This window comes from Gossypium arboreum, chromosome 11, assembly GCF_025698485.1.
Source record: "Gossypium arboreum isolate Shixiya-1 chromosome 11, ASM2569848v2, whole genome shotgun sequence".
Classification (NCBI taxonomy): Eukaryota; Viridiplantae; Streptophyta; class Magnoliopsida; order Malvales; family Malvaceae; genus Gossypium; species Gossypium arboreum.
The window spans coordinates 14,423,297-14,438,854 of NC_069080.1; the positions used below are offsets into that span (position 1 = coordinate 14,423,297).

General features: G+C 35.1%; 1 protein-coding gene and 1 long non-coding RNA gene across 3 annotated transcripts; one reads left to right on the forward strand and one right to left on the reverse strand.

Moving 5' to 3' along the window:
* Positions 1-644: 644 nt before the first annotated feature.
* Positions 645-4,530, forward strand: LOC108470795 (protein indeterminate-domain 12-like). Its single transcript, XM_017772270.2, has 3 exons — positions 645-1,667; positions 1,749-2,145; positions 3,450-4,530. Exons 1-3 carry the CDS (start codon positions 1,505-1,507, stop codon positions 4,147-4,149), a joined length of 1,260 nt encoding a protein of 419 aa, XP_017627759.1. The 5' UTR covers positions 645-1,504; the 3' UTR covers positions 4,150-4,530.
* Positions 4,531-7,623: 3,093 nt separating this feature from the next.
* LOC108471177 (uncharacterized) lies at positions 7,624-14,753 on the reverse strand. 2 transcript variants are annotated; one of them, XR_008274708.1, is made up of 3 exons: positions 14,486-14,753; positions 9,782-13,499; positions 7,624-9,485 (listed from the first exon to the last, which is right to left on the reverse strand). It is a non-coding gene; the product is annotated as an uncharacterized LOC108471177 (long non-coding RNA). The 2 variants fall into 2 exon arrangements; XR_001869465.2 differs by lacking the exon at positions 7,624-9,485 and having other exon boundaries at positions 12,156-12,347; positions 13,343-13,499.
* Between the last annotated feature and the right edge of the window lie 805 nt (positions 14,754-15,558).

Here is a 15,558-nt window from a genome sequence, read left to right on the forward strand (position 1 = left end):
TCTCCCCATGCTTTACATTTAGGTTTGGAATAACTAAAGTTACATAAAGGAGAAAAAAGAAGAGAGGCCTTCCAAATTCCCCTTTGGTGGGGTTTGCTTGAGCACTTTGTAAGAGAGTAATGTAACAAAAGAAAGAAAGACAAAAAGGGGATAAAAATCATCAAACACATGCATTTTGGAACTAATTTTGTAAAAGATATTCATTAAGATTCCACAAACTCAATCTAAGATATATAGTTTTTGAGCATCAATGTGGACATGATGCAGTCAAGCTACTAAAATTAATTTTTGGAAAATATGAGTTGCTTTTACATTACCCATTCAATCTACTAACAATGCCAGGTTTAAAAGGTGATGAGAGTCAATCAATTGATTAATCATGTTAGTTGAGGGGGGTATTGGAAAAGGCTATTTCTCAAGCTAGCCCTTTGCCTTTATCACCCCCTCGAAGCTTTTTTTAAATTTCTGATCATTGTTCTAAAATGATCATCTTGTGGTAAGTAATGCAATGCCTCGTTTTAATATTATCATTCCATTCAAATGGTTTGGGTATTTTATAATTGGAACAAAAGAAAAATATTTAGAAAGTGCCGATGCGACGTCTGAGTTCAGAAAACAAATTATTATTAAAATAATAATTGAGAGAATTTTAGTACCAAAAAGAAAAATCCGAATCAAGTGGGCTGAGTGATACTTCCTAGTCCTTGCTTTGAGCTGCCTCTTTTCTCTTTCCTTCCTTTTTATTAGTTCTAAGATTTTTTTCCCTTTGGGTTGCTTTTTCTACCCTGGAAATTTATATATTTTAATATTTTTGGGGTGTAATTTTATCACCCCTTCTCTAATCTCTCCTTAGTCTGCCACTTTAATCATCACCTCCTGCACTCTACCCTGCCACTGAAACTTCCTCTCTTATAATATTCTCTCTTACTTACTCCCTCAATCTATATATCTGTGAACCCTTATATACACACAAATGAAGAGGGTTCTAAGGTAGTGGAGGTTAATAGAAAAAAAACCCATTTTTATTGTCTTCATTTCCTCATGTTTTGATTGCATGAGGAGAGCAATTCTCAGCTCTTGGTGGTTTTTCTAAGAAACAGATAATAGATATACAGGAAAGACAGATATATATATGGATTGCGTTGGCAGGTTGTTCAGAGTAATCCATGGGTAGATAGCGACTTGGAGAATAACCCATCATCATCTGTTCACGAGATTGTGCTTTTGCCACCCAACGAGTGATGCCTTCCTGTATCTACATGTCACTGCCACCTGTTCATTAACAAAGCTGTATGTGTTTAGTTTGTGTCACCAGAGCTGGGGGATTCTATATTTCTGACCGACCCCTTTGGTCTTTCTTGGTTGTTCCTTTCAAAGGTGCAAAAGTGGTCACTCTTTGAACAACATATCAAATCAAAACAAAACAAAGAGAGGGTATCAGACTCGTTTTTCTGGGGTTTTCTCTTGTTTTTCTTTCTTTGGAGTTTTCTTCTTCTTCTCAGGCATGTTTCCTGCTGCAACTATGTCCAATTCTACTTCTTTGTCTGAGGAAGCTAATGTTTCTTCTGGTACTAGAGTTCAAGACTTTGGTGGCTTAAATCCTATTGTTACTCACCAGCAGCTGCCACAGAAAATTAAGAAGAAAAGAAGCCTCCCTGGAAACCCTGGTACTACTTTCTTCTTATCTCTTCCGGTGTTTCTATTTAGGCTTCATGTTTTGGTCTTTAATAGTTTTTTTTCTATTACAGACCCAGATGCTGAAGTGATTGCTTTATCTCCAAAGACGCTATTGGCTACCAACAGATTTATATGTGAGATCTGTAACAAAGGTTTCCAGAGAGATCAGAACCTTCAGCTTCATAGAAGAGGACATAACCTTCCATGGAAGCTGAAGCAAAGAAACAGCAAAGAGGTCAAAAAGAAAGCCTATGTTTGCCCTGAGCCTACATGTGTCCACCACCATCCTTCAAGGGCTTTAGGTGATCTTACTGGCATCAAGAAACACTATTGCAGAAAACATGGAGAGAAAAAATGGAAGTGTGAGAAATGCTCCAAGATCTATGCCGTTCAATCAGATTGGAAGGCTCATTCTAAGACCTGTGGAACAAGAGAATACAGATGTGATTGCGGAACCCTTTTCTCAAGGTATATCTCTTTTTATCCTTTTTTTTTCTCCCAACAAAAAAAAAACACTTAATTGAAATGTTTGATCACTTTTTCTTTTATCTCTTTTATTTACCATTCATCCCTTTGGACTTCAATGGAGGATTCATACAACTCTTGGTCTTTAGTTTCATGTGGGAAGTCTTTTGTGTCTTTAGGGCCGTTTTTGTTTGTTTGTTTAGAGGGGGGTCGAGGTTTTTGTTTTCTTGTAGTTGTTTCTCTTACACAAGAGTCGGTAAGCTATGCATGGAACATATCTGGAACTTAAATGCAGTGCCAGGTTACGTTTCATCGAAATGGACACCATTAAAGACAAGTGTCTGTTACTGGGTAACCCTTGCAAGAGAAACTGAAAGCAATATATCTCTGAAATCTGAACCAGATGCCATGTTCTTATCTGAAAAAAAATTAAACTAGATAGTTAAACGATAAGGAACATTCATCATATTCTGTAGGATAATCTTAGTTTTGAACACCCATTATATTTAATGAAAAGGGAATATTACACATTATTCATTCTAATAAACATGGATTTTTATCAGACCAAACTCATGCAATCTTTTACCCTGTGTGTTTCCCGTTGATTAGATTGTAATGGAATGGGACTGCAGTCTCAAAAACAATGATGGATATATCCAAAGAAAAAGCAAAAGAAGTTTAATAATTGCTTTTGGGATTTCATAGTTTGAGAAATCCGTGACGAAAATTTTCATGTAGTATGCCATTATTAACTTGCAGAAATCACTGAAACTCTGAACTTTTTTCATCATGATGTAAAACTGATAAATCTGCAAAAATATCTGTTGCTGATTTTGATTTTGTTTTCCCCTCCATCTATTAGATTCATGCTTCAATTGCATATCTTTGTGTACATGCATGAAAGAGCACTAGCTTTCCATCATGATTTTTATCAAGTTCTTGAAAATTTGAGCCATCTTTGCCATGCATACACATCAGTTCACTGCCGTCCATATGTCTCTCTTTCACTTGACCTTTACATTTGACCAACAAAGGTAGTTTCTCCTTTATCTTTCTGTAAACTTTATGACATTTTAAGTCTATCCAATGCGCATGCACGATCCTAGGCTTATACTTTTCTTTTAGCTTTCTTTCTATTCCTCTCTTCTGTCAAAATCCCACCTTCACTTTCTCTTTGTTTCACAACTGTTTGATTCATTTCCTCACATGATCCTTTGCTGGTTAATGCAAATTACAGATTATTATTGCTTAATCATATATTATTAATGATCAAGTCAAAAGGATGAAGGCTTGTGAAACTCGTGCAGGAAGGACAGCTTCATAACTCACAGAGCGTTTTGCGATGCATTGGCTGAAGAAAGTGCAAGACTCTCTGCCAACCAACTTGCCGCCGCCGCAAATCCAGCTCTCAACCCATCTTCGCTTTTCCCTTTCCAAAACCCATGGGACCCTATTCAAACCTCTAACCCTAACCCTAATGGCCCACTTCAAGTCAAGCCCGAGTCTCACCATCTCACGCCATACTTCCAAGAACCGCCACTCCCGCCTCCAAAGGCCCTGTTCACCTCACCTTTCCAAAGCCTCCACGTCAGCAACAATCCTCCCTCCAATGCTGCTGCCACGTCGGCCACTCCTCAGTTGTCAGCCACTGCACTCCTTCAAAAGGCTACCACCACTGGTGCCACCGCCACGCAGATAAAGAACAACAATTATTACTACAGCATGGCGACTCATTTATACCCAGATTTCTCGGGTTTCACGGCTGCAGACCTGGCCACGTGGCAAAAGAGCAGCGACCGTTTCACCAGGGACTTTCTAGGATTGACCAGGGACAATCAAGGTGGCAATGGGAACGTTAACCTTAGCATGAACCCGAGAGATGTATTAAGCTACACCGGGGGAGTGGAGTTGCAGCACTTTGAGAGAGGCCAACCCCTGTTGAGGCCCCAAGGTTTTGGATTCCCTGAGCCCTACGCCGCTACTTCGGAAACCTGGGGTGATTGTTAAAAAAAAATGAATAAAAAAAAGGGAAAATAATAATTTAGAGAGCCCTTTAGAATGACAACAATGCCCTTCCCTATAAGGGCGACGTATAATCCTTAGAGTACGTAGTTAGCCAGCTTCTCCTCTTCAAACCCCCCCCCCCCCGGGGGCGGGGAAAGAAAAGAAATTTTAAGTAATTTATTTGCATTTGTTAAATTGTTTTGTCTTCTCTTGATGTTTGGATTAATGTTTAATGGTGGCAAACATGTTTCATGAAGGTCAGAATCCTTTATTTAATTAGGAAAAAAAATGTATGTGTGTATGAATGGATGATGGTAGTGGCATTTTTGTATTTTTACAAGTTGGAAAAAAATTGTGCGTCAAATGTAAAACCATTTATGTAAATGCCTCTCAAACTTTATTTTCTGCCTTCTCCATGACATGAATCATATTTATTATTATAACCAATTCGAGAGAAACTAAGGTAGAAACAAAAAATCCCATTTCTACTTTATTTTATTTTCTGCTCTTCTTTTTTAAAATTTATAAGTTGCATTCATCTTGAGCATCTATGTCAGGTCGACTTTTTGGGTTGAAAGATGGAGAAAAAAGACGAATGGTTTGTGAATTAGCCATCAATAAGTTTGAAGTTTAATTTTTTACTAGCTATAACCAGCAAAAATTGAATATCCTATGAAAATATCTTGGAAATTTTGTCGATAACAAGCTCTTAGCTCGATAAGTCAATGATAAGTTCGACTGTCGATTCTCTCTCGACAGGAAACTACTTGAAAATTAAGATTTATAGCCACGATTAATATTTTAAGTTGCTATGTATATATTCAAGGGACATGGTGACTAAACTTTTGGGTTCCTAAGAAACCAAGTAAAGGAAAGAATATTCTTCGGTCTTTGCTCTTTCTTGCATGTGATAATGCGACTATTCTCTCTCTCAATGATGCCGACCCTACACGTTTCATGGAAATTGCCATACTTGTCATGCATGCACGCCAATTACAATTGTACCCTTCATTTACAACAAAAAGAGGACACAGCTACCAACACGAATGCTCATCACTAATTCCCCCCATTTCTTTTTAAATACCCAATGGAAAACGATAGTTTAAATGTTTGTAATGTATAATAATGAATAATCATTATTTGTCATTCATCAAGAAATTGGGTGATCCTACATGAACCATGATACGTAACCCTGAATTTGGATGTCTGTGAGTATTAAATATTTAATATTTGCATAGCAGCAGCCTGTATCTGAATTAATTAACTGATAATAATGCAGGTTCTGTCCATCTTTTTTCTAGAGAGATGATACAAAAGTTAGGTCCAATAGGAGGAGCCACGAAAGCAACGTCTTGATAAATAATAATACCCAATTACCCGATATCTCTTGACTAACCTATATTAAAGAGATAGTTTCCAATTTGAACATCATTTACATCCACGACTAGGATGGCTCAATTCATTCTCACATTTAGAATTTAATTAGTTAATTTATCTACTAAATAAACCCAATTTTTATATTCAATTATTTTTAATCAATGTCGAATTTGAATTGTAGATTTTTATACTAATAAAATTAGACATTAAATTAAATTATAGAATATAACCAAACAGACCACACCATTATTATAGTGTTGAAGTAGTTTGCTAATTCTCAAAATCAATCACATCAGTTTTTTCTTATTTCCACCTCAGCTAGCCATCACACTTAGAAAACCTATTAAATACTAATGTGAAATCAATTTCCAATGATTTCTTTCTCTCTTTTTTTTCGAATAATATAATACGAAACTTAAGTAGGCTTTTGGTAAAGAGGCTGTGTAAAGACATGTTGCAAGCGTGACGAGTGAAAAGGTCTGCGAAGTTGAGTGGTGTGTGAAATTGTGCAGTTGGTGTGTTGGTGGTCCGCTACTTACATGACCAAAAGATGAAGAGGGAAACAAATGTCAACGGTTATGAAAAAGATGCTCCCTAAAACCTTCAAAGTTTGGATCAACATTTCAGTCACTTTTTTTTTTCCCTTGAAGGCCTTTTATCAATTTCTGTGCACGTCCCCATATCCAACAGCTTTTGGCTGGCTGCTCAACATTCATTATATTACGTTCGCATTTATAACATGTTGGCCTCTTCTCCCTGCTTGCTATGATTGAATCACAAACTAATCCAATCCATTTGCTTTGCTTCAACATAAAATTTTGAATTTGATCTCATCAATTATCGAATTGACCCTATCGAGCAAATCAAATTTGAAAAATCATATGTTTGTTACAAGTAACTCCAGAACTTAAATCAGGTTTTTTATATTATTTCAATTATCATACAAAAATTTCGATTCAAATAATTGAGTTTGAATAAAATCAAACGTGAGAACAAAAACAATTTTTTTTATCAAATGTTGAATCGAGTCATCTCAAATATAATTTGAAGTTCAAAAATGAAATTCAAGAACTTAAATCTAAGTGCTTGATCCCAACTCAGTTTCTTTCCCTGTATCTGCATGTTTGAGATCTTGCTTTTACACTGGCTCGGTCTACACACAGATTATTAGTACTACAAATAGGTAAAAGCACCAAAGTGAGGTTAAAGAGAGAAGCTCAACTTTTGCTTAGTAACAAATGGTGTATGAGTCAATTGTTAGGGAATCAATCGAATCCATTACCTACTCTTTAACAACTTTAACCAGTTACTAAGGAAAAAAAAAAGATTCTAACAATCCATGTTAAAATATTCAACCAAAGAGAGAAAGAAAAGCCGAGAGGAGCCTTGGGATTAATGAAAGTGGAAATTCAGTGCTTATGGGTATTATCCCCAAGCTTTTAGAAAGTATATGTGAGAGTTGCAGGGTTAAGGTACAATATATATCCCATTTGCCTACTAAAAAAGACTGCCTCTTTTTTTTCTTTTTATTTAAAATCTCACTCTGCTACACAATCAGACAAACCAAAAGCTTCTCTTCTATTCCCCTTTCCTCTCTCAAATACCACTCTGCTTATGTCACCTTCCATGAGGGAATCTCATCTCAACAAACCTTACTTTCACCCTTCCAGTCCTAATAATTACCAAACGCTTCTCTTTTTTATTTTTATTATGCTTTTCTTTTCTTTTCTTTTCTTTTCTTTTACCTTCTGCTGCAAAATCCCCTCTTTTTCCACACCCCCCTCGATATTAACATTTGCACTACAATGAATACATGAAATAGATACTTGCATGGTTTCTTCATTCTAAATAATAATAATAATAATAATAATAATAATAATAATAATAATAATCATAATAGCATCTTTATCCACTGCTGCTTAAGGCATTTACTGTTAAATCCCATTTTCATCAATTCTTTTTTATTTTCATCCATAAAAACTTTATGAATTTAGCTAATAGAAGCTTAGCAAAAGACTGTCATAAGAGAGGCACCTAAATCAAAGACACTAATGTATACTCATTTCTAATTCCCCAGCATTATAGCAATCTCCATGGTCATTCTAAAAGACAAAATAATGCAGATTGGTTTTATTGCGTGTGTTGGTAGTTTACCACTTATAGGAAGACTGCTCTACCTCTACTTCCTTCTCCTCAATGCAATTCAAGGATCAATTGAGTACATATTCATCTCAAGCTAATTAACAGAACCCACATTGTGCTTACCATTTTCATCTAGTTTATGCACGAGAGTTTCTTCCTAAAATTGTTGTTTATGCAACCTATACAGTCTTAATGGAACATTCAGATAAGGAAACAAAAGAGTTTTGTAATTTAAATCATACAGCATCTAAGCATAACTGAGATATGCTGCACTAATGATGGTTCATATTCTATAAAATTGTTGATGACTCACATGTAAAAGTACTGATTGCGACAGAAAGCTTCTGAAATGAGTATGCACCAATCTACAATCCCGAGATCATCATGGGACCAATTCCATAAAGAAAAATGTGTCAAAATGTCTCGCCCAACACACAGTTTTGGTGCCTCAAAATCCAGCCTCCAAATATTTAACCTAACATTTTTTAATACCTGCATTATAAAAGTGTTAGACTAAGAATGCAATGTTTATAAATCTAATATATTATGGGGTTGGATGCATCAGATTTCAGCAAAATTTACTAATTTTGGATCACCAATTTTCTCAGAGCAAGATTCCAAATCTTCAAAATGTATGCACTAAAATGTCATTGGACCAGCCTGGAAGAATTTTACAGTCAACCTGCATAATTTTGATCTGTGCCATTGTAGAACATGCTAAAGCAATGAGGCACTCACTCCTGCTAGGGAAATAATGATGGAAAAGAATAAAGAACAAAATGAAAAGAAGTGCAGCTATAGGGAAAGATAAAGACTATTCTTTTTTTTTTTTCTTTTGTGGGGGGGGCGGGGGAGGATGAAGGTTCAAAATAAATTGGATTTGTTCTGCCCAGCTGTAAGAAAGGAAAGACAGCCCAAATAATAACCAGTAGAGCCTAAATTCTGATGACTATGCATGGAAATAAACATTAATATGATTAGGCACAATGGTCCAAGAGTAACATTATTTGAAATAATCTATCTAGAGCAGTACAAAGTAGAATCAAATGGTGACCACTTCTTTGTCAAAAAGAAACACGCAATTTACAGGGTTTTCAACACTTTCCTCATAACTGAAGAAGCTAGACAACAGAGATTATAACTGCTGGAAGAATGGAAACAATTAACCTAGCAAGCATCTATTTTGTTTTAACCTTGAAAACAATTTTCTAAACCTTTATGCAACTCCAATTAGGCCCATCACAGTAAACCACAATGATGGATTGATTTTAGTAACCAACTGCAGTTCAGGCTGATTGCATTTATTCCTCCAATCAGTTCAAACCACCCAACCATCCACCCCACCCACAGTTGAAAAGTGAAGTTAAATGAAACATTTGTTAGACCCGAAATTGAGGAGAAAGGTTTTTCTTATAAGAATATCTCATTAAAGATGACATCTCAAATCTCAGAAACCATAAAATCATAACTACTGATATTCTGTTCTGAAAGAAACGGTTCTTCAAGGTTAAAGCATCCCCAGGCAAGCAAATGACTCTTTCCCATTTAGAATGGCATCTATTGCTGCAAATAGATTATCAAAACACCATAGAACACTTCATAGTGTCTGTTCATAAAACCATGAATATGAATAACATAGTGACGCCAAAAACCATTACATACCTTAGAAAAGAATAATTACATCAGAAAACAAGAAAAGAAATCAACATGTACCAATCTTCTTCCTTGTTCTGCTTATCTATCTCATATGTAAGGACTTCTGCATCCATTGGTGAAAGCAAGTGCAGTATTAGAGCTTCCCAAGTTAGGAGGAAGTTGTGCTGGAAATTGACAGCGCGCGAGTGGATTACCATTCCTTAATAAAAAAGTAAGAACAACAAAAGAACTAGAAAGGTAGAAAAATAAATGCAACCAATAGGTAACCTGTAATCCATTCATCATGCTATTGTTTTAAGTTCCTTCATGCAGAACTCAATCTTCTCATATTTAGTTTTTCAGAAGTGTTAAAACAGGACAGAAGCCTCACTTAGATAAGCACCAATTCAAAATAGCATTAACAAAAATCCCAAGCACATGCTAAAAGTGTAAATATTATTTAGAGGGGATTACAACTCACCACCATGGCAAGAACTATAGCCAAAAAGATGCCTGGTTCAAGGATCCCGTCAATTTTTGTCACTGGATCATCTTGTAAATGAAAATGTTTCAGTCATTAAAGTTTTGTTTTGCTCATTTGTCAGCAGACCACATCAAAAAATTTCTTCATTAGACAAAACTGGTTGATTTTTTATCAGAACCATTAACATGGTCATGAACTAAAGAAACTAGCTCATGAAGAGCCTGAAGACCATAGGATGCCAGTTCATGCAAAAGAAAGCTATGATGTTGTTCCTTTCCTTTCAACTCCTTTCTCCAACTAGCCTGATCCAAGTAATGGTTTACATGATCTGATAAAAAGGTTTTGAAGTTTAACTCACAAAGAATGGCTGCAGAACATATCAGCACCTTTTATTTCCTATCAATTAAAATAAATCAGTAGCTTTCAATTCCTTATCAATTAAAAGAAAATATAAAAGCTAAAATGACCAAATACATCGTATGATAGGTTTCTCAGCATGTTTGTCTGTTCTTGCTTTGGTGAAAGCATGTTTATCAGAAATTGACTGTTTTTACAAGGCATCTCTGCTAGATTCCCCTCCTCTATCCACATAGCAGTAGAACCCTTGAGAAGTGCTTTGCACTGTCCTAGTTTCAAAAATGGAATACTTGACACAGTTGTGGATGGACTTGGGAAAATTAAAAAAGAAAATAACAACTGAACAAGCACAGATTACATTACATTTCAATAAAAGAAAAGAATAAGCTGTAAAACATAAGAACAATGCTGTTTAGTGCATTAGCCAATATGACTAATGCAACATCTATCATGGTTTTTAACAGTGAGGTTGACTCCTGAGCATGTAAGGCGGCAGGTAGGTCTTGGTTTCTGACATTCAGCTGGTACATAAATAATAAGATGAAATATACGAATCAACTCTGCTATTAGTGGTGGACTAAGAGCTTGAGCAATAACATATTGACAAGAAAAATATATAATGGTTGGTGAGTTTGCAGAATAAACCAAACAGGCAGCTTAGAACACTAATAGCAACATTTAAGTTTTTACGGTGAAGTTACTAGTCAAACTTTACTGAACGAAATCATCAAAAAAAGGACATTACCAAGTTCCCCAAATCTTTTGAAAAGTATAAAATTCACCTTCAAATAATTTTTCTTTATCACTATGTATTAGGAACAGATGCCCTCAGTCCCTCATAGTATATGCTTCGCTTGTTAAAACTCACAGAAAAGATGCAAGGATCAAACAAGGAAGACAAGGTACGTTGAAGCCACAAACATGTTTCTTTATTTACAATTATGTGCAAGTAAAGCAAACAACCAACGCGGCCATCACAAGTAACCAAAAGAGAGGAAAAAGAAAACAACCACCTCAGCTAGGGTTTATGTATCTGTTGTACTTCTTATGAAGCAACCTTAGAAATTATGAGTATGACAATGAAATTTTAACCAGTAGTACATAGTCAAGATTCTTTTTTGTCATCCTATATATGCTTGTGTTAAAGGGAATTGAAATTGTCATATCAACTTATGCCTTACACACAAGCATTATGAATTATCAATTGTCATCCACTTTTATGCCCATGATAATGCTTAAATTAAATTGAACTGAGTCTAGTCAAAGCCAAACAAAAGCATTCATGTTGTGGCTTGCAACCCCTTGGAGATAACATGATCAGACATAAGAAGAAGATTATCAAATATCATGTTAGTTGAAAGCAATTAATAAGATCACTGGATAATCATACAGAGAAGTGAAGAAAGAATAAAGGATAACTAACTTAAGGGATAAAAGACCACAGACGTGAGACACCTGAATTTTGCATCCAAAACCAAAAAATATTTCCAATGTCACAGAGAAAACAGTTGTCGGACACTTTCTACCAAAACAGTTCCCCTCCCACACCCCCCTCAAAAGAAAAAATTACAGTTATCCTAATATCAAAGCTGAGAATGCATTGCTGGGTAATATGAGTTTATGGGGGGGACAACAACAACAACAACAAACCTTGTTTCCTTTCAAAGACTATACATTGAAGATTCTGACGAGGATCAGAGTGAGTGCTTGATCTAGCTTGCGCATTGCTCATCCGCAAATTAATAGAAGGATATTTTATCCAAAATTGCAGGCTGTGCATATCAAGCAATTGCAGTCAGAATTTCCCTGCTTACCTTGTCCTTCTTTAGAAGCTACCTAATAAACAGTAGAGATGGAAGGAAATATGTGGATCAATAGAATGCACCTCCCTTGGAGTTTCCAGTTTAACCCTCTCTTTGTTCTCATCTTTTATAATTGGAAAAAGAATCAAAAGTATAAAAATTCAACCATCATATTAATGCTTTAAAAGAAAGAAAAAAAAATGAAGGATGAATAGTACCAAGTAAAAATCTATCATATTAATGAAAACTTGAAAACATATAGTTGCAAAAAATAACAACAGAGATTTCAGCAATTATAAAACATAGGTAGAAAAAGATTTATCGTGGAGCAGCATCTAGAAAAGGTGATTCACATCGCTTTGTGTTAGATTCTTGGTTGATGCTCTTCTGAATTAGAATTAAAGCTGCAAAAAAGTGTCAGCATTTTAACCGTGCTATTTACAAAAGTCAATAAAAAAGGGAAATGCTTATGGAACCTATAAATAATACATGACAAAATGATCATGGTTCTGTCATCCATAAGAGAAAATACATCATAACCCTCTATGCATATAGAATGTAAGAATTACCCTCATAGCTTTTATGATCACTATAAAACACCAATGCAGTTTTAGACAACATACCCTATGTTAAAACAATTGAAGGAGCAAATATATATACATGTAACAACTTAAATAACAACTAAAGGAGGATTAAAATGAAAGAACGATAATTTATATGGCATGAAATGTGATTGCAACTAATGGAGGGTATATATGTAATAACTTAAATAACAAATAATGGAGGACTAAAATGAAAGAACGATAACTTATAGGGGATGAAATATGATTGCAACCAAATATGGATGCCAAAAAGATAATGTTACCAAGAAAGCCAACAAGGAAAGTAGTTGAAATACATACATTTACTTGATTGGTTGCTTACACACTACACTTGATAAACGAGAGACGCGTGGCCTATTTATAGGCTTCATAAGTCGGTTATGCAATAGATTTTTTATTTATTTTAATTATAGGAAAATCTAGAAATAAGAAATGATAGACCTTGTGAGAAATATCTAGAAAGAGAGAGAGAAACCAGTGAGCTTTTTTCCCCCCAATGACTTTTCTCTTTCATTATCGCCCTTAAGGTCATTCCGAGTCATTTGCAAAATTCTTCAAGCTTGTGTTCATTGAGTCCTTTGGTAAACAGATTGGCAACTTTGTTTCCGTCTGAATGCACTTTATCTAAATTTCACTGCTATGTACTTTCATGCGAATATTGAGAGTTTATTGCTACATACTTCGTCTGTGCATGAAAGACTGAATTCTCTGCCAACCAAATTGTTGACTGGTTGCCACGATACATCTTTTACTGCATGTCAACAGGTTGATTTAGATATTTCAAGAGTTGTACTAACCAGCTACATTTTTGAGTTGTTACTGTTGCTGCTGCTCTGTATTCGGGCTATTGTGCTTGATAGCAACACTGTATTTTATCTCGTACTGCACCAAAAGACGATAATGGACCTCAGATCTTGTGGTTGATGGTCTTGTGTCATGATTGCCAAGCAAAACCTGCATCATAATGTCCTACTAATTCACACGACACCTTGCTCTCAAAGTATAAACCATAATCAAGTGTGCCTTTCACACACCTCGTTATTTGAGGCTAAACAAAATCACTATCTTTGATATACACAAACAACCGGTGAGAGTCTGATATATCTCACCCTGACAACCAAAGACACCTCACTTAGAAGCAGTACATTGAATAATGAGGTATGTCAGAAGCACACTTGAATATGGTCCATACTATGATACTACTTGTTAAAACAATTGAACGAGCATTTGATAAAAATAATAATAACTTAACTAACAACTAAGGGAGAACTACAATGAAAGAACGTGAACTTATATGGGATGAAATATAATTGTCACTAAATATAGATGCCAAAAAGATAATATTACCAAGAGAGTGAACAAGGAAAGTAATTGAAATACATAAACTTAATTACTTGATTGGCTGCTTCCAAACTACACTTATGAACTGAGAGATGTATACAATAGATTTTTTATCATTTTAATTATAGGATAAATATAGAAATGATAGAACTTGTGAGAAATATCTAGAAAGAGACAGAGACGAGTAGGTGACACCTTTAACATCCTACATCATGAATGATCCTACACGCTCCTAAATCACTATTCATAAACAAGAAAAATAATACAATAAGCACTTCAATTTAATCAAATAAATTGCACAGCGCCATTAACAACAACTGAATCCCAAAAGCCAAGTTTCAAATATGGCAATCAAAATTATTCATGAGCTCTTATTTATTAATAAAACCTATTAATTGACTAATCATAGATGTATATGCGACAAACGCGAAATGATAGCCATTTTGGAGTTCAAACTCACTTGCATAATTTTGAAGCTTAGAATAGACATTGTTTTAACTCGGAAGAGAAACTTAACAAAACAATTCCAGACTTTTCTAAAAGAAAAAAATTAAATTATTATAAATAAAAAAAAGGAGAAGGAAAGACTGAAAGAGAACCTCCTAAAGCCAAGGCCGCCGTTAGAAGGATTCCACTTGGAGGCAACTTTTCCAGTTTCCATTCCTCAACACATCCAATCCAAAAACGAAAACAAATCAGTAAGTGGAAATAAATGCCACTGCATAATTAGCAGAAACTAGAAGAAGAAGAAGAAACCAAACATAGCGAAGAACAAAACAAGCTTTTTAACCCTTAAGTTTCGGGTTAGCTGTTGGAGCACTGACTGCTGACTGAGTCAAAAGCTTTCATCAGGGTCTTAGTAGATTCGCTTGTAATTGAATTGTAAAAAGCAGCTCAGTTTATTTGGGCTTGTTGGGCCTTTCATGGGCTATTCATTTGCCCAAAGGAGACCTCAATGGTCCCACTCCGAACCGGATCACGACTCACGACTTTGTAGTATTTTTTCATAATAAGATTTATTTACTATTTACAGATATGGATAAATTTTTAAAAAAATTATTGTTTTGGTTAATAATTAAATCAACCAAATCCAGGTATAATTTTTTTCTGGTATTTATTTCAATTTCTACCATCACATACGTTTCTTTGTTGTGTTGGTGAATACAGCAAGTGAAAGCACAAGTTTTTTTTTCTTGTAGTTTATGGCTGCTTCGAGCGTGGTTCACATTGGTTACAGTCGATGTTTGTTCAGCTCCATTGACAGTTGCTTAGAACTGAATCCCAACTTTATGATATTCAATATGTTATTATATTGAGGTTTTTATACCAGTAAATAAAACATTGGAGATCACTCGAGAATTAAAAGTCAATGATGAAGTATGCAATAATTATGCCCTGCGCATGAAACAAACAAGTTTTTTTCAATTTCACCCTTTTATTCTACTGCTACGACAAAAGACGCTGAGAAAATGCCACGGATTGCAGGTGCATTGTATAGCCTTTATATATATAGTCTACTGGGAAGTTGAGCCTACTGAGCAAGGCAGGGCAACATGATGCCTCTATTTCTCTTTTCTTTTCTTTTTTTAAATGATGGGTGAATTTTTTTATCTCATTTTCCCCAACAAACAAAAACAAAAAAGCTAATCCAAATTAAGTATTTCAACTTAAA

Bases quoted from the DNA above. Each gene is read 5' to 3' on its own strand.
- LOC108470795 (XM_017772270.2), top strand. From the start codon at position 1,505: ATGTTTCCTGCTGCAACTATGTCCAATTCTACTTCTTTGTCTGAGGAA. The intron at 1,668-1,748 runs GTACTACTTTCT...TTTCTATTACAG, and splicing joins AAGCCTCCCTGGAAACCCTG to ACCCAGATGCTGAAGTGATT. The intron at 2,146-3,449 runs GTATATCTCTTT...AAACTCGTGCAG, and splicing joins TGCGGAACCCTTTTCTCAAG to GAAGGACAGCTTCATAACTC.